Below are 18626 nucleotides of genomic sequence, written 5' to 3' on the forward strand. Positions count from 1 at the left end.
TTTATTGCTTTTCAGTCAAGAATTCAATTACACTGTAGAAACACTTTTACAGCAAATAGCCCTTCACTTTATTTTTAAAACTCTTCAAATAATTCTCTTATTTTACATCATTGAGCAAAGTTTTACACAAACTAGTTCCTCCATACTCAGGCATATTCTCAAAGGCTCAGGTTTTGTGTAAAGGATAAATAAGAGTACTACTGTCTGGTGGAATAATTATGTATATTTGAGAATGAAGGTAGAGCAATAACTTTTTTACCACTACCTTTACAGTAAAATCTTCATTTAATTTACTAAATACTGTATTTGTAATAAAAATATTATTTTTTTTTTATTGTAAATATTTTTATAAACATTTTTTAAAACAAACATTTATTATTATATTTTGCTTACTATCTAAATGATTTTAACATATTTTACATAAAACATGACAATCTATTATACATACATGCAAATGTTTATTCATACATGTAAAATAATCAGTTAAAAACTAAAATAAAGAAAAATATATGTATCTTTTATTATTTTGCTGGACATTTACTTAACCCTCCAACTGGTATGAAACAAATTTTCATTGCCAAAGGTCCATCCGATTTGGCAAGGACGAATATTCGTCGCCAAAGTAGACATGTACAGTTATTGAAATTTTAGGCAATTAAGGTCATATAAATTATTTTTATTTGATATATTCTGGAAGAGCATTAACTATAGTACCGATTTACTGTTCTTACTTCGATTATTGTCTTCTTTGTTTACCTTAAAACATCATTGTCTATGGACAGCTGACGTGAACGTAGTACGGGTCAACTACATTGTTGTGAAACTGTAAGCAAGTGCCGGGTTTTGTGTTCGAGGTTACGAATCCAATAGTATTTGGTCGTGTTATTATTGCTTTTTTAGCTTTCTTAGGTTATAGTTTTAGTTGTTCAGTATGGGTGAAAACTTTAGAGACCGATCAAATGATCTTAGAGAGCTCGCAGGGCGGGATCTAGCGACGCTGAGTGAAAAATGAAACTTTGTATATATTGTACATATGTAAGTAAGGTAAGATTAAAATGTATTATTTTATTTTATTTTTGTTTTATCTGTCATACTTATATAAGTATAAATGCAGTCATGAGATTATGTTTACCGACGAACAATAATATTTATTTAGAAATCTACATTTTTTTAAATAAGTAAATATGCGTGCTTTTTCATACAAAGCCCTGTAACACAAACTTTTTGAGGTAAAAGTTACAATAATTATATATTTTTGGAATCAGGACAAAATTTTGAATAAGTTATACATTTACAGTTTTGATGTAAAGCTTATTGCTAAGCAGTTACACAATGGAATATTTACAAAAATAATCTCCAAAAAACATTTTTCTTACATTTTGTAAAAAAAAACAAAAATATGTTTCCATGGAAACAATAAGATATTGTTATTTATAATGCTCTCCATATAGTTGTGAATACATTGACATATAATAGTTTATATTTGGACTAACAGTTATGAAATGTGATACATTATAAGAAACATCTGCGAGGCTGTTAAAATAGAGCCGCCAGTACAGAGTGACACCATTGCCAGTTCTAGGGTTAAACTTCTTGTTTCCTAGGAAATATAGATATTTTTATTCACTGCACACAAATTACTTTACAAATAATAAAACATAGTGTACAATTTTAAAATAATCCAAATCAACTCCAATTCATCTTGAGATTCAACTTCTTCAATCCTTGCATAAACTGTGAATCAGCAAAAGGGTTTTGAGCATGGGAAATATTTACATCTTCCACGCTTCCATCACTATCACTGATATGATCTTTCCGAGCCAAGGTTGAACAGCGTATGCTGGGAGCTGTGTGGTTAAGGGAGAGCTTGATTTCTAATATGAATCAAGAATCTTTATTAGTCATTATAACATCAATAAAATGCATTGACATTGTCACCAAAGCTTCAATAAAATATTAGATAAAAATATATTACATTAAATGTTAATTCCAGTGAAAACCTGACTGGCCGAGATGAAATAAGAGTATCCTATGTATAACTAAGCATGGGCAATCAATAAATATGCGAACTGTGGAACCTGGTGTCCACTTTAAACATAGTTTTCCACAAGGAGAGCGGACCAACCCTTTGGGTGACGTTTAAAATTCCACTACTCATGGGAACACAATGAGTACGAATGAAACAACAAAAACCAAACCAAACCAGAGAACTCTAGCAGTTCTCAACAAGTGGATGAAGGTCCACGAAAAACAGAGGAATGGGTGTAGGAGAACAGACAAATAAGACAGGCAGACTTCCTAGTAGAAGTCTTAGATCCTCCGACTCAGTCCGAGTCGACACTTCTGAAGAGATGCCATACTGGAAGAAGCCCACCAAAGGGTAGAGGGAATACAAGCTGTAAGGCTAGCCCCAGAAATCCCTAAACTGAGTGGTACTGCCAAGAAAAGAAAGTCATGGTTTCGAAGACGTGGGTATTCCCAAAACGAAGCCAGGGATCTGGCCTTAAAACCATTCCTGGAAGAGTACATTTCCATATGTACTGCTTTCCCGGAAGACCAAAATCTGTGGTTCAAAAGTCAGAGAGGGCAAGCTAAAAAGACCTCACTCTGATGGCTCCACCCCAGAAGCTCATCAGAGGAAGAAAACAAGAAATGAAGAGGGACAACAGAGGTCGCGAAAGGAGTAATCTGCAACTGCACACAAACTATCCTAAAAAAAAGTTACAGAGGGCATAGGGGTGAGAATACTACACTCTGATTTTTCGGAAACCCTACTCTTATCTGAACAAATGGAAACAATACAGAACTTCATCCTGGAAGCGATCATGGAAGAAGAGGAGGGGCTTCTATGGTATAAACAGAAGACAAGGAATTCTAATTCTCACTTGTGGAAACCAGGAAACTGTGGAATGACTGAAAGGCATGCAAGATACCCTAAAATCTTGGGAGGGAGACAGTCTGAGGATTGTGCCCGAGAGGGAAATTCCTCATGCAAGAATCATAACTGCTTACTTCCCAAATAGCATAAACAACGCTATCAAAAAGATCATGAAGTTCTTAAAGGCACAAAACAAAGAGCTAACGGTTGGGGAATGGAACGTGCTGTGCAGGAGTGATCAGGGTCCTTGGATCAGCTACAAGTTCGGGAAAAATTCAGCTAAGACTGAAGAAGAAATATTAGAGGATCACTAAAGACCCCAAAAAGGTAGGTGAGACCTCAGGAAAGTCTGAGATCATCACCAAAGAACTGACCACTGCGGAAAAGTTGGAAGTGGAAGAGACCCCAAAGGTATCATACGATTTTGTAAATACCAGAGAGGTCTACTCCAAAAGACACTGCAGAGAAAAATGAAACTTTAACATACTCCCTTTTCCTGAAGAAGGAACCCACTCTGAAAGTACCATCAGTTTCTGCCATGGGGAGTTAAGGGGCACCGTCCCCAAACATTCCAAAAAGATGGACAGGAGTGGACCACCTGGGGGAGATGGTAAAAAGGCATAGGTATATGCCTCATTCAGATAAATGCCCTCCACACTAAGGGAACAACTGACATCTCGGAACGGATGTATATCACAACAGGTCTGGATATCGCCCTAATCCAGGAACTTTGGATCAACAAAGGTTACATCACGGGACCTAACGACTAAGGTTGGTAATTTTATATATGATAAATCAAATGAAATCTCAAGAGCGTGTGTTTTACTTTTCTGACATATAATTGGTTTTCCTGTTACAGATCTAATTACAAAAGACCTAGTGGCAGTAGCAGTGAAAGTAGCCTCATAACAAGGGGGAAAAGAGGTCTTTTTGCCTCAGCATATTTCCCTAATCCTTCAACACACTGCCTGCAGTGGAAATACAAACGTTATTACAGTGTTGCGGAAATAGAGGTGTAGCCCTCATCTTCAGCTGCGAACGCAACACGCACCACACCTACTGAGGCAGCACCAATATAAACCCTAGAGGTGAGAAGCTTCTGCAATTTATTTTCAGTACTGATATTATTCTAGAAAATAAGGGGTCTAATCTTACTTTTATTACTAGAGTAAGACATGAGGTTTTGGATTTTACCTTATCTAAAGGCCTTGAAGGCATTAACATAGCAATGTGGCATGTCTCACAGGATGCCTCACGTCAGACCATTGTTTCATTAGGTTCGACATAATTGACCCTAGTAGAAGAGTTGCAGAAAATAGAAACCTACCAGAAAAATGTGTTTGAACTAGAAAGGTCGGCTGCACTTGGCAGAAAATGCCATTATAAAGGCCCATGAGAAAAACTGTCGCCTTAGAAAATACAGGCTAAAAATAGCTGTGCCTTGGTGGATAAGGATGCTAGAAAACAAAACTAGAAAACTTCTTAAATGGGCAAAAAGGACAGATGAATGGTTCTTATATGAATAGAAGAAAGAAATTAGGAAAAATAAAAGAAGAACCTGTAAAAACTTTTATAAAACATTAACAGTCTACCAGAAACTGCCAGACTTCATAAAACTCTCTAAACTGATCACTCTAACCCTCTGGAGTCTTTAATAAAGGCCAAAGGTAGCCTAACAATGAGAAAGAAGGAAAACTTACTCCAACTGTTGGAGACACACTTTATGGGCGGACTCTCTACTCGGAATGAGGATTTCTATTCTCTGGCAGGGGAGGGATCCAGTTATGAGGTTGCAAAATCCAGACAACAATCAAAAAGAATCTTTATGGCAAAAAGGATTGAATGGGAAAATGGGCAATAACATCCTTCAAGCCCCTTAAATCACCAAGGGTGGATGGAGTCTTTATGGATATTGAAGGAGCTTATGACTGAGTAACATATCAATCCATGGAGGTAGCTGGGACCATTTGTGGAGTTCCTCCAGATTGATATTTACTCACTGACTGCATCGGTCACAATCACTGCCTAGAAAGAATGACCCCACGAGAGATTCTGACTCCCCTTTCGTGAGCAATGGTGGTTGACGACCTTTTAATAAAAGGAGAAGAAAGGGGAATAAGTCTACAATGTTACGCAGATGAACTGGTGCTTATGGTCATGGAAACAAATAAAAGCACACTGGAATGTCACACTCAAGAAGCCCTTTATTACTTTATAAGCAACTGTTGTTATGGGGAAGGTCTATGGATTAACTAATCAAAAACAAGTATAATAACCTTTACCAGGAAAAGAAGGTTCCAGCTTGTACAAAATGTTCTGGAAGGTATAAGTAAAAAACATTCGATGCAGTCAAGTATCTAAGGGGTAGTCCTGGATAAAAGTCTAACATGGAACCCAAATATTGAAAACATATTATCCAAAGAAACACAAGTTTAAGGGCTTATAAAAGACTCTTTGGACTGAAATGGAGAATGAAACCCAAAATGATTTACTGGATGTACAAAACCATAATAAAACGAATGGTCACGCATGCTAATTTAGTGTGGTGGCCGAAAGTAGGAAAAAAAAACAGCTGCCAAGAGTCAACGGAATCTTCAAAGGTTACCTTGCATAAGCATCACAGGAGCAATGAGTTCCTGTCCAACTCTAACACTAGAAACGGTTCTGGGATACACTCTCTGAGATATGAGGTGAAGAAGACAGGCGCATTAAGTGCAATGAAGCTCTTGTGTAAAAAGGTGATCAAGCCTACCTCCTCAGAAGGGCACATGAAAAGGCCTACCCTACTAAAGGTGGGTCTGCCACTCTGTATACCTAGATCGGTGGGTCTGCCACTCTGTGTTGAAACAAGTCAGCGTGTTCCTGGCGTATCCACTGAGCTGCTTTCCAAAGGATTTCAGAAGTTTACACAGATAGATCACACCTTGACTCTAGAGCAAGATTTGGTATACACGGACTAGGAGTTAAGTACTGTTTTTGGCAAAAACTCACAAACAAGCACTGAAGTGCACTGTCACGTTTCAAAAGCCATGAATTGTTTTGCCACAAATTCAGGTGTTTTTTTCGGATTGCTCCAAACAAACGTCATTGAACTTGCTGGTACTACTCCTTATAAACCATTTGATCTCGTAGCATAAATTAATGATGTACTATTCCATTAAAATAGAAGAACACGATAAGCATAACCTTCACTATCAACTGCACTTGTCGAGCCTTTTTTTGTCTTGGCGATCCAGAATGCCTCTACTGAGATGATTGAGCATTAGTTTCAACGTCATATCCGTAAACCCATGTTCCATCACCTGTTATTACACGTTTAAGTAATTCTGTATTTTCATTGACTTCATTAAACGAGTCCTGACCAACTTCCATTTGCCACTGTTTTTCATCAAAATTCAACAACTTTCGATCAAATTTTGCTGCCACATGTTTGCTGCCTTTTTCTTCATACCAAAAACATTCAAAAAAATAATATGGCATAAACCAATTGATATACCGACATCATCCGGGAGTTCTCTGATCGTTATACAGTAATCATTCATAACCATTTCTTCCTCCTTTTTCGTGTTTTCATCGTTTGTCGATATGCTGGGGTTTCTGGAGCATGCGTCATCCTCAATGCCTTCAACGGAAATCACTGAGTTCATAAAACATGTCTAACCTTACCAGCTGCAACTGAAAAAGTAAACCACAAATACAGCTGTTAATCTTATACTTTAGGAGCATGAGTTCCAACATAATAAAAAAAACTTGACAATCAGGCTCTCTAAACCAGTGAAACTTGAAAATCCCTTTTATTTTTTGAACATACCTTGTATAATATTTAACTTACCTTCATAAGATTAAATAAACAAATTCATCTCTTGCATTTTATTTTATAATCACAAGAGAAAAAAGGGACAAACCTGCAAGATGACAGAGTTCTGTGGTTTAATCCAGAGTTCTGGCTTCTCCCTGGTCCAAAGCAGTCCGGTGGGAGGGTTGCTTGATTGGCAGCGCTTCCAGTGTGGTTCCAACTGTCTGCTGAGTGTTGCCAATTCCTCCATTGTGCAACCCGAGCCTACTCTTGTCACTGACTCAAACACTACCGGCTCTTCACCTACAACCAGTTTGCAATCATAGCTTACAGTTTACAAACTTGTAACAGTACTTCAGAGATCGACATGCTTAAGTTTCTCTACATACCGGCTGGAGCAGGTTGGGCTAAACCTAGCAGAAAATGGCTTATAAGACCTCGTCTTCTGCCCTCTCCATAGTATCCACCTATGATGAGTAGATCCAGTTCTACCATGGCTCCTGGTGTGTACTGTAACACAGGACCAATATGAAGTTTTCCAGTTTTCAGGAAAGAAAATGTGTCTCAATTGTGAGGTTAATTTGGAGAATGCCATTAAATAAATAACAAATTTATTACTTTTTATAGATGATTTAAAGAACTAAAAATATAATTAAAGAATACACTTTGGGAAATCAAACATAAATAAGGTTTACCAAACGCGATGAATAAATGATTAGTGATAGTGAGTGAATTTATTTATTTAAAGCAAATATGACAATCTGATACACATTAGACATCCTATCTATTTGGGCTCAGAAAATTATTACACTTATCATTGTAAACATACCAAAATATTTTATATTTATCTTTTTTTGACCAAACCCCGACTATTATTATTGTATTTTGATCCATGGTCCTTTTTTGTACATTTACAAAACACAATAGAGGCGTAAAACAAGTTTACTAAATTATAAAATTTCATAACTGGCCATTATTTCTTATCGTCATGGCAAGCATGATGTTAAAAACAATACAAAATTATCATGAAGTACGGAAAAATACATTAATCAGCTGGAAAAAATTAAAAATACATAAAACTAACTACCCATTGCTAGTTTAAAACCCAGCTATGTATTAGTGGAGGCGTTGGGAAGAAAAGGGATTTTTCTGAAGATATTATTTTTTGTCTAAGCCCCATAAATACTTTCTAATTTAATATTTCCCTAGAATTTGCGCTTCAAAACTTTAATTTTCCAAATTTTTTAGAATGCCTCAATATTTTTTTATTAGAGTTTAAATTAACACCTTTTTAAGCAAAAGCAATTTAGGAAACAGAATTTCTTTTACTTAATTAGCGTTTATTTATAATTTTCAATTAACGTAAAGTTGTCAATATGAAATGTTTCCATAATACAAGAGTTTATTTCATTTATTTGTTGAGTTAACATGTTTTAGGTATGAAATTCACACTCATGTACACAGTGAGACTATGAATCATACAGAGTATAGACACACACCCTGGACAAGAAACTGGAGAAAAGAGAGATAAAAAATGATTTGGACATATCTAGATAAGGGGTAATAGAAGATTAGCACAATAATATAAAGTTGAAGAAAGAAAATAAATAATTTTAATAAAGTTCAGGTTTATAAAGTTTCTGTTAAAAATAAGAAAATAAATAACTCTGAGAGATAATGCATTACAATTAAGCTTTAGGTCATAGAAGAGATGAAAAGTAAAACTGATTGTATAGATATTGTAAAATATAGAGAAATTTAATTTTGCATTCCTTTATATGACTGAATATTATTATTTCTATATACCAGGCCTTCATCCAAATTGCATATATATAATTTATTTGAAGATTTTGTGGATTTAAGATTCGGCTCAATACTCGTCATGATATTGTGAAATCGTTACTTTCCAAGAGGTTTTTAAGCTTTTAAAGATCTTATTCATTATATTGTAATAAAATATTTATAAAATGTTGGTATCGGAAACAAGTGAAAAGCATCGTAGAATCAAGAATTGGAAATGATCCATCCCTAATATATAAATATTGTTAATGATTTGAAGTTTTTATTATCTATGAAGCCATTATTACAAAGAAAATAACCTCAGGTTTGATTTTGATCCAGTCATCTTTGCGGGACTTAGGCTTGTAAATGGAGTTTGGCTCTTTGACAATGATGCCCTCATCAAAGTTGTCAATGGCAGTGTTCAGGGCTGCCAAAACCTCTTCACTAAAAACACATAAAATAATTAGTGAGTTCAAAGCACAACTACTATGTACGGTAAGTCTTCCTGTAGTTGATAAACTGATTTTTTAATGAATAGTTAGCACTTAGGTTTATTGGTTATTTGCTGATCTGATGAAGTAAATATAAGTCTCAATTCTAATAATTTTCATTAATAACTGATGTAAGCTCACCTACAATTGACAGTTTGGCGAGGCACATGCATAATGATGCCTTCCTGAGGTGTGAAAACTTTCTTTAGAGTCTCCAGTCTTTCACTCAGAGGCTTGTTGGTTAACACAGAGTCATTATAGTAGAGAATATCAAAGACACAGAAACACGGCTGGTGCACATTGCCCACTCGAAGACTCTTCACATCCAGATTCATCCCTGAGCACAACAACTTATTACTGGTACAAAATCTTGTGTTGAGACGCTTCATCAAATAGTTTAGACTATTGTAAAAACCAACAAAGCCATTTTATTACCTTACAGAATTATTATTTAGTAGTAGTATTGGTTATTCATTAATTGAACTCCTTTTATCACAGAATGTACACAAAGAAATGCTTTGTTTAACATATTAATTTCAATTATATTGTGCAATCTTATTAAGTTATTTTCCCTCTTGTTTCAAGGAGGATAGATGCTAAATATCCTTTGTAAAGTTTTTCTGCCCATTTTTATGAGCCACTTTGTTATATTTTGTTAACTGTATTATAACTGTATATTTTTGCAATCTCCATAAGAGGACACAAACAAGTTCTCAAACATAGGCACCTAATGTTTCAGTGTTTAATATTTTATAATGATGGAAAATGTAAAAATTCCTGCTTATCTTTTACACCTAAGGCATCCAAACTGTGAGTACACAATGGCAACTCGTGGCGATCGGCCCTGCCACGATTTATAGCAGTTTCACACACAGGCCACGTAACGAAGATTAAAGCCATTAGCTGTGGCAGCGATATGGCAAGGTCCTTTTAGAAAAATATATAAGAAGGTTGTTTACAACAGACTATCATCATATTTATAAACTAAGTAATAAAGTAATATTAGTACAACACAGATTTTTAGGAAATGTAAATCGACTATCACCATCTCAGTAAACTTTACTGAATCTATCATTGACTCAGTTAACAATAATGAAACATCAGAACGTCATTGGAATACTCATGGTCTTATCAAATGCATTTCAGGATGAAAATTATCAGATATTACTATTAACATTAAGCCAGTTGGGGATCAAAAGAAATTCACTGAGTTGTATTTGTCAAACCGACAACAATATGTGGAAATATCGCAAATAGACTATTCAAATCATATCTAAATTACAAAATGTTGAAAAAGGAGTGCCTCAAGGGTCAAATCATGTACCTCTTCTCTTCCTATGTTACCTAAAATATAGAGACAAATGTTTACATTTTTAACCTCACACTAATTTTTGCTTGAATGCAGATGATACAAATCTTAAAGTATCAGGAAAAACATTTGAAGAAGATCGAAAATATGCAGATGTTAGCCAGCCCAATCTTAATAATTTTTTATAAGACAGAAACCTAATTTTAAATTTAGAAAAAACTAAATATATACATTTTAAAACTAAACAAAACGAAAAACAAACACAATTAACTATATGCATTGACAATGTTGAAATAAGTAAAAATGAACTAATTAAATTTGTTGGGTTAGTTCTTGACAATAATTTGACATGAGATAAACATGTTAAATTAATACTCAATAGGATTAACTCCAATTTATTTGCAATAATTAGGATGAAACCACTTTTTTAGTGTAGAAATTCTTAAACAAATATATTTTTTCCATGTTCATTGACATATTTCATATGATCTCTCTTTATCTATGGAGCAACAAAATATGAAAATCTGAATGAATTTATTAACCCTTCCCATGTCGTAGATGGATAACTAATGTGATTAGTTATCCATCTACGACGTGGGAAAGGTTAAATAACTAATCATATTATTAGTTATCCATATAACCCTTAGATTGATATATTACAATGGTAGACTGACCAAAATGCCAAATACAATTATATCAATATTATATATTATGTTTCTTGGAGAGTTTTTTAGTTCACAAAAGGCCTTCAAAATGCCTGGTACACGTTCCAAGCTTATCGCTGTTGCCAAGGAAGTATTTATAAACGACCTTCACTCTGCAGCACGGGGAGGGGAGCACCCTTTGTCTAACTCCGACCGCCTGCTCGTCAGTTCTGCATCTCCCACAGAGTCATAACCAAACATACCCGTGGCGTGTATTACTGCTTTCTCACTTATCACAAGTGCGCATCTACTATGTATCTCTTTATTATTCTTCATCATGTGATAGTGTTGTGATTAGTTTCAAAATATTTATCTTGGTTTATAGTGGGACGAGGTTTTAAATTATATTCCTGTACAAATTTAAAAATTAGATAATAAACAAAATTTAGTATAAGACTTGAGGCATTTTTAATTAACCTATCTCTATACTCAATTGAGGGATTTTGCCAAGCACTGTTGAAAAATTGTAGCTAAGGTAAGATTTTCTATAAATTAAAATTTTGATTGATATGACATGTTAGTTTGTAGTATTATACAGGGTGTATATTATGTCTGGAAACACACCCAAATATATCCTTTAATAATTTAAATATAAATTTGGAAACCTCTTACAATCGTGATAGAGATTGGGCATCTACTTTTTGGAACAATGTTTTGTTATGTCACACCAACGGGGGACGTCCTGCCGAGGGTATCGTGAATATTCTTAATGGAAGCCTATACCTTGTGATACATAATTTTAAAGGTAATATAGCTTACTGAATTGAATGCCACAAACCGCATCTCAAGGGAATTATTCTATCAGAAAATAGAGCATTTTTAGTATTGAAAATTTACTGATGTTCAACAATGTAATTTTAACATGGTTCTTGCCACAAAATGTGTTACACTAATTTTTTTAGCATTTTTTTTAATGTTCAATTAAAATAAAACAAAAAATTTCATTTTAAGCTGGTTCTATTAGCACAAAATTTGCCAGTTTTTATTACAGTACAATTATGGAAATACTTATGTTATTGATTTCTTATTACAAATAAAAAATAATGTATGCTGTTAGAAAAGTCTTACAACAAACGTTTTACCTGCATTTGGTGTCAAAGCAATTGTTCGAACTGTGTTCCTTCTACGGTTTGACAATGAGCCAATCTTGTGTAAAATGATTCGACAGAGTTGCCTAACAATTTCTTCAGTTATCAAAGCAATCTCCTCTATAATCCTGATTCTTAGGTCTTCCAAATTATGAGGCTTCCTCTATAAACATTGGATTTTAAATGACCCCATAGGAAATAATCGATTGGTGACAAATCCGGAGATCTTGGAGGCCAATCGATTTCTCCTCTTCGGCCAATCCATTTATGAGGAAACCTTAAATCCAAATACTCTCTCTTACCTGTCTCCCATACTGGGGTGGAGCACCATCCTGCTGAAACCATACATTATCAAAGTATTCTCCTGATGCAATTTGAATAGCTGGGGATTATTTCATTTTGGAGCATATTGTAGTAAAGTTCGGCATTTAAATTTCCATTGATGAAAAAGGGTCCAAACAATTTTGTTACCTAAAATTCCACACCATACGTTCAGTTTTTGTGGTTGCTGTGAATGGGGACTCAGTAATCCAATGTGGGTTTTCACTAGCCCAGTAACAGCAATTGTGCCTGTTAACATTGCCATTTAGGAAAAAAAGTTGCCTCATCAGAAAATAGTATGTTGGTCAGAAAAATCTCTATTGTCATCACATTTGCGCATCACAAGTTCACAAAACTCAACTCTTCTGTCGTAATCATCCTCACTTAAACTGTTGGACTAAATGAACTTTAAATGGTTTGTATTTATTAATTTTCAAAATCTTACTCACAGACATAGGGTGCATATCATGTTGCTGTGCAGCTTTTCTGAGCGATGTATGTGGGTCTTCAATAAATGTTTGCAAAACATCTAGTGCATGTTCTTCATCTGTTGCAGATTGTATCCTACCCGACTTTGGCCGATTACGTACACTCCCTGTCATTTCAAAAACGCTCAATAGTTTTTGATATTGTTGAAACACTTATGGGATTCCTTTCTGGGAAAGTGTCATTAAACAAATTACAAACTTCCCGATAAGATCTTTGACGATCGCCATATCCTCGCATCATCAACAGAGTAATTCGTTCTCTTTCAGACAATTCCATTAAAATGCCAAATAAAAACTGAACTACTGTAATTAGATAACTTGTTGACAGCAATGCTTTAGAGAGACACTGATTAACTCGTCAGGAATGATATGACCTTTGTCCATTTGTAATTCCCAAGCTTAGACCTGTCTAGTGAAAGCTCCATGCTCAACAAACTGAAACCTGTAGACCAGATGATTAATAACACAATAATGTTTCTCATAGGCTAGTGACCTTTGTCTCTTTAAACCTTCCTGCTGACTGGAAAACACCAAGTACAGATCATAAGTAATCAGAGAAAGTGACTCATAAGTTTTTATTCATTGTAATAAAAACTGGTAAATTTGCACTAATGAAACCAGCTTAAAAAATAAATTGTTTATTTTATTTTAATTTAACATTTAAAAAATGCTAAAAAATTAGTGTAACACATTTTGTGGCAAGAACCATGTTAAAATTACATTGTTGAACATCAGTAAATTTTCAAATACTAAAAATGCTCTATTTTCTGATAGAATAATTCCTTTGAGATGCGGTTTGTGGCATTCAATTCAGTAAGCTATTACCTTTAAAATTATGTATCACAAGGTATAGGCTTCCATTAAGAATATTCACGATACCCTCGGCAGGACGTCCCCCGTTGGTGTGACATAACAAAACATTGTTCCAAAAAGTAGAATGCCCAATCTCTATCCACGATTGTAAGAGGTTTCAAATTTATATTTAAATTATTAAAGGATATATTTGGGTGTTTCCAGACATAATATACACCCTGTATATGCTATTCATTATATGTATGTACAATTTATGAATTAAAAGTTTTTGACTTCCAAAAGTTATAATCCATATAAACTCAATTCTGAGGTTTCAGTGTTAATACAATGTGTGAATTGTTTTTAATTATTTTTAAAAAAGAGAATATTTCTACAGTGACTACAAATAAACGTGGCCAAGTTGTTCACAACCAGAAAAAAAACAGTGTATTGTAAATGTGTTCAAAGTTTAATAAGCAAACTCAGAACTTTTCAGTTGACAGTGTCCACTGGTGATATCAGTGATGAAATATTTACTATCAATACAATGGCTGAAACAGTGAGTTGGTGCTGCTGTAGACTGGATGTTATGATGTCACAATAATGGTGGGCAGCTCATCGCTTTCAACATTTGATGAATCCATTATAGAAAACAATAATAATACACCAGTAAATGTCTGCAGGATACAGATTGTTTCAAAATGGAGTGGCGGGCACATATGAGTAAAAGTCAAAACCATCAGACACATAAATAACAGTTACCAAGACCTTATGAACACTTGCTATATTATATTGAATAATTTTTTTCTGTATTTGCTAATCTATTATCACCCAAATTGTGCCCCAGGTACTCAGATCAGACCTTAATATTTATGACTACTTTATAGACAGTAACTCAACCTCCAATTTGCTAAGTGAAATTATAAACACTTAAAGCATAAGGAGATAGACGAAATACTTACCTTTAGTGCCAAAGCATTTGAACTTGGTATTCCATGGCATCATTTCTCCATCCAAAATGAAATTTTTGATGTTAGGTTTCAGCTGCTTGGCCAGGTATGGGGTAAGAGACCCAGAAGTGCTGCTACTTCCAAATGAATCCGTAAAATCAAAAGCATTCCTACAAATAATACATTTTTCAGATACTATTAGAGGTTTGTTTTCAATTATTTGTTAATCCAGAAAATAATTATGGATTGCTGCTGGTTTTTTTGATCAAAACAAATGAAGAAGAGTCATCTAGTTTAACTCTTCTTATTTTATCAGTAGAAACCTACTCTAAATCCAGTGTTTATTTCTAAAAGGTATGTCCTTCTTTGTATACAAACATGTTTAGTAATTTCAAAAATAATATCAAATAGGTATAAACATAAATAAATTATAATAATTGGAAAGTTCCTTTTAAAAAAATTGTGGTTATAACACAAAATGGTATATTGATAGTAAGAATTTTTTAAACTAGCGTACAGTTTATTGAGTACAAATTTAATATTGTTAATTTACATTATTTTTGCAGTAATATTTATACAAAATTTATTACCACGATTTCTCTTTTATTATTGTAAATAGTTGTTTGGGTTTGAATTGAAGTTAACAGCTTAATGAGCTAAAATTTAAACTTAGCAACATTATAATACAATCAGGGTTGGCACAGGACAACCTATCAGATTAGTATGTTGGAAATAAAGGTTGAAAGAACTATGCACTTGCTATGGGTATTATTAAGCACCTGGAAAAGAATTTAAATTCCCCCTTGTTGTAATGGAATTGACTACGCTCTCCGTCAAGTTTGGTCTCAATGTAACGAGGTCCTGGTCGCCGTTGCAAGTGTTTGTCAATGTCCTGAACGTTGCAGCGCTCCGCCAACATTGGACAGAATGGATTGAACAGAGTTATCTCTATCTCATGAAGTCTCCGAGTAGGATCTCTCAGCTTCTCACATACCTGTTGTAGACAATATAATAACAATCTTCATGTTCCCATGCATAGTGATAACAAGCCTTTTTGAAAACAATCCAGCATTTCTAATTAAAGTTTCAGAAATGAAATGTGTATATTTTAGAGATAACTTATGTGAATACAGATCAAAGTTTTAAATTATAATAATACGATTTCCCTAACATTTTTACATACATTAATAACCATTTTCACTCACCACTTGCATCCAATGTTTTGGAATTCTAAAGTAATTTTAGTTGTTATTAGTTAAAAACTATTAATTTCACATTGTGACTAGGCTATGAATGGTGTAGAAGTTAACCCTTTAGGCAAATTTATAAAACTCATGGCTCGGAGGTCAATAAAGGTCATTATAAAAATTATTTCCCAAACTATATGAATGGTGTAGAACAGGGCTGCCCAACCTACGGCCCGCGGGCCGGATTCGGCCCGCGAGTCAGTTTATGTGGCCCGCCTTGTTGCCAAAACAACCAAATTTGTTTACAAGCATTTGCAATATTAAATAAATACAAATTTTGAGAACCAAGCAATCCAGCCGATTTCACGTAGAACGATTTCACGTATTCATTTGGTGGAGTATGAGTGTTGAAAGAAGTAAAGTAGTTGCAGACAGATTTCACAGACTACGGTCGTGGCTGCCGGCTGGCGAATAGATAGTCACTCGCCACGTGACTTGTTTATTTCCACTACCTCCCCACCCCACCCCTGCAATCCTAGTGCTAGTGCTACTGCCCGTGTGTCTCTATGCAGACAAGAGTGTTTGTGGTGTCAGTCTTTACGTGTTGAATACTGCAGCAGTTGAATTTTAATAATAGTGCGAATTATTTAAAAAACATTATATCGCAATGTGTAGTACCAAAAAGAGGAAGATTGACAATGATTGTCGTATTTTGAGCCTAAGTGGAAAGATATTCTCAGCACTAAGCAATTCCAAGGATCTCATTGAACTTTTTGTCAGTAGTGGTATTTTGATTTTAAAATATGTAAAACAAAACAACCTCACTTTTTGTCATTTATGGTGGTAATTTGTATGTCCTAGTATCCTAGTAGGGTTAATTAAAATCAATGTATTCAATTTATTGGTGACTTTTTTATTGTTCCCTCAGAATTAGAGCAAACATCCAAAAGTCTGGGTTTATATTTATTTCTACTAAAAGAACCTAAAAACATAATATATTATAAACCTTTACCTAACAACAAATAAATAATAAGAAATTACAATAATCAGGAAACAAGGGCCAAATAACCTTAAAACTCATATTTTGCACAAGATTTCTGGAACAAACCCCGGGCAATACGTTTTGTTTGGGGTTCCAAATCCCCTGGGATGTTGGCCCGCCTGACCATAAAGGCTTTACAATGTGGCCCTTGGGTAAAAAAGGTTGGGCACCCCTGGTGTAGAAGTTAACCCTTTAGGCAAATTTATAAAACCTATGGCTCGGAGGTCAATAAAGGTCATTATAAAAATTATTTCCCAAACGATTATCTATGAAAAATGTCTCTTGCATTTTTCTGTAAAGTCAACCGTTTTCGGACTAGAGTGCTGAGAAAGCAGGTAGAATGCACTCACATAGGTTAATATATGCTGTATACATATAAGACGTGAACTTTATTGCTTTTTATCAACGTATTTAAGTTTTCTTAAAACTTCTAACTTCTAATGTGGCGTTTTGTGACAAATATACTTATATTATAGAGGTTTTCGAACTTAGTAAAATCTACTATATATAATACAAATGACCTCCACTGGAAATGTTCCGTTCTTTATTCTTCCAGGCCCCTCTCTTTATAACTGCTACTGCCTGTCGGACTGTGTTTAGCTCAGTTGAAAAATATGTCTTGAGTGTTAAAGACATTATTTTCGTAGTTTTGTGCTCTTGAACAGTTTTCATAATGAGTGACAAATGTTTCATATGTATGGATATCTAGTGGTGACGTAGTAGAAGTTAGATGTGGTCTACAAACATTAAAAAATGCTAGTGTCGCTCGAAGTGATGGTAATATTAAATATTTGGATACATTTTGAATATGACCTAGTCTCTGTCGAAGCTAAGTACCATGATAAGTGTTTCTTCAATTTTTTGTTACTTAGTGGAAAGGGTGATGTAGGCCGTCTATTGGATGAGAACATCAGAATTGCTATGGACAATGTTTTCCATTACAGTGAAAACCATGACGATTGTCAATTCACATTGGCTGAGTTGAAAGATGTAATTCATGGTTACGTTCCAGATGACAAGACAATTATAAAAAAGTTGATTGCTCGATATGGGAATAATATTGTAGTTACCACGAAGAGCAAATATTTGACTATAATTTGCTTTCGAGATACTGCAGCTAATATTTTTACTAATTCGTGGCACAAAGAAAAAAAGAAAAATCTTTGAGATGAACATTTATGAATTGCAGAAAATGCTGCATCGATAATCAAAGAAGATATTAGTTCCATTACAATTATTCACGACTCCTATCCACCACTAAGTCAAATGTTAAATAAAATTAATGATAAAATAGATAAAAACTAATGAGGTTGGGAGTTGAAAAATAATATATTACAGCCAATAACAACTTTATTGCCACCAGCACTCAATGATCTACTAAATACAATCTTTTGTAATTGATATTGGCAACGAATGAATATAAAAGAAACTTATTATAAATTGTTTCCCCTATTTTTCAATATACAAATAAATAATTATTGAGCATAAAAACACTTTTATTACAGTTCATGGATTATGCCAACGGGGGAAACCATGTAAAAACAAACGCTCCTTGCATTTTACGTCAAAGGTGGTGCGGAAACGAATGTACCATCATAATGTAGTCGCTTTCTCAGTGCTCTAGCCCGAAAACGGTTGAATTTACAGAAAAATGCAATACATTATTTGTAGATAATCGTATGAGAAATAATTTTTATAATGACCTTTATTGACCTCCAAGCCATAGGTCGCGATATATTCGTGAAAAACTGATTTTCGTGACCTTTTGACCCTTATAACTTTTTTAGCCGGCACAATA

General features: G+C 34.3%; 1 protein-coding gene across 2 annotated transcripts in view; it reads right to left on the bottom strand.

Annotated features, from left to right (window-relative positions):
• LOC124354811 (DNA ligase 4) overlaps positions 1 to 18626 on the bottom strand; it is a 61947-nt gene that overhangs the window by 19763 nt on the left and 23558 nt on the right. For both annotated transcript variants that reach the window (XM_046805538.1, XM_046805535.1), the window contains exons 6-11: positions 15379 to 15593; positions 14612 to 14769; positions 9089 to 9284; positions 8774 to 8900; positions 7064 to 7184; positions 6784 to 6977 (exon numbers count right to left, since the gene is read on the bottom strand). In XM_046805538.1, the coding sequence (XP_046661494.1) occupies positions 6784 to 6977; positions 7064 to 7184; positions 8774 to 8900; positions 9089 to 9284; positions 14612 to 14769; positions 15379 to 15593 (1011 nt within the window). The remainder of the gene's footprint in view (positions 1 to 6783; positions 6978 to 7063; positions 7185 to 8773; positions 8901 to 9088; positions 9285 to 14611; positions 14770 to 15378; positions 15594 to 18626) is intronic.

The sequence above is a fragment of the Homalodisca vitripennis genome, chromosome 2, assembly GCF_021130785.1.
Source record: "Homalodisca vitripennis isolate AUS2020 chromosome 2, UT_GWSS_2.1, whole genome shotgun sequence".
Lineage (NCBI taxonomy): Eukaryota > Metazoa > Arthropoda > Insecta > Hemiptera > Cicadellidae > Homalodisca > Homalodisca vitripennis.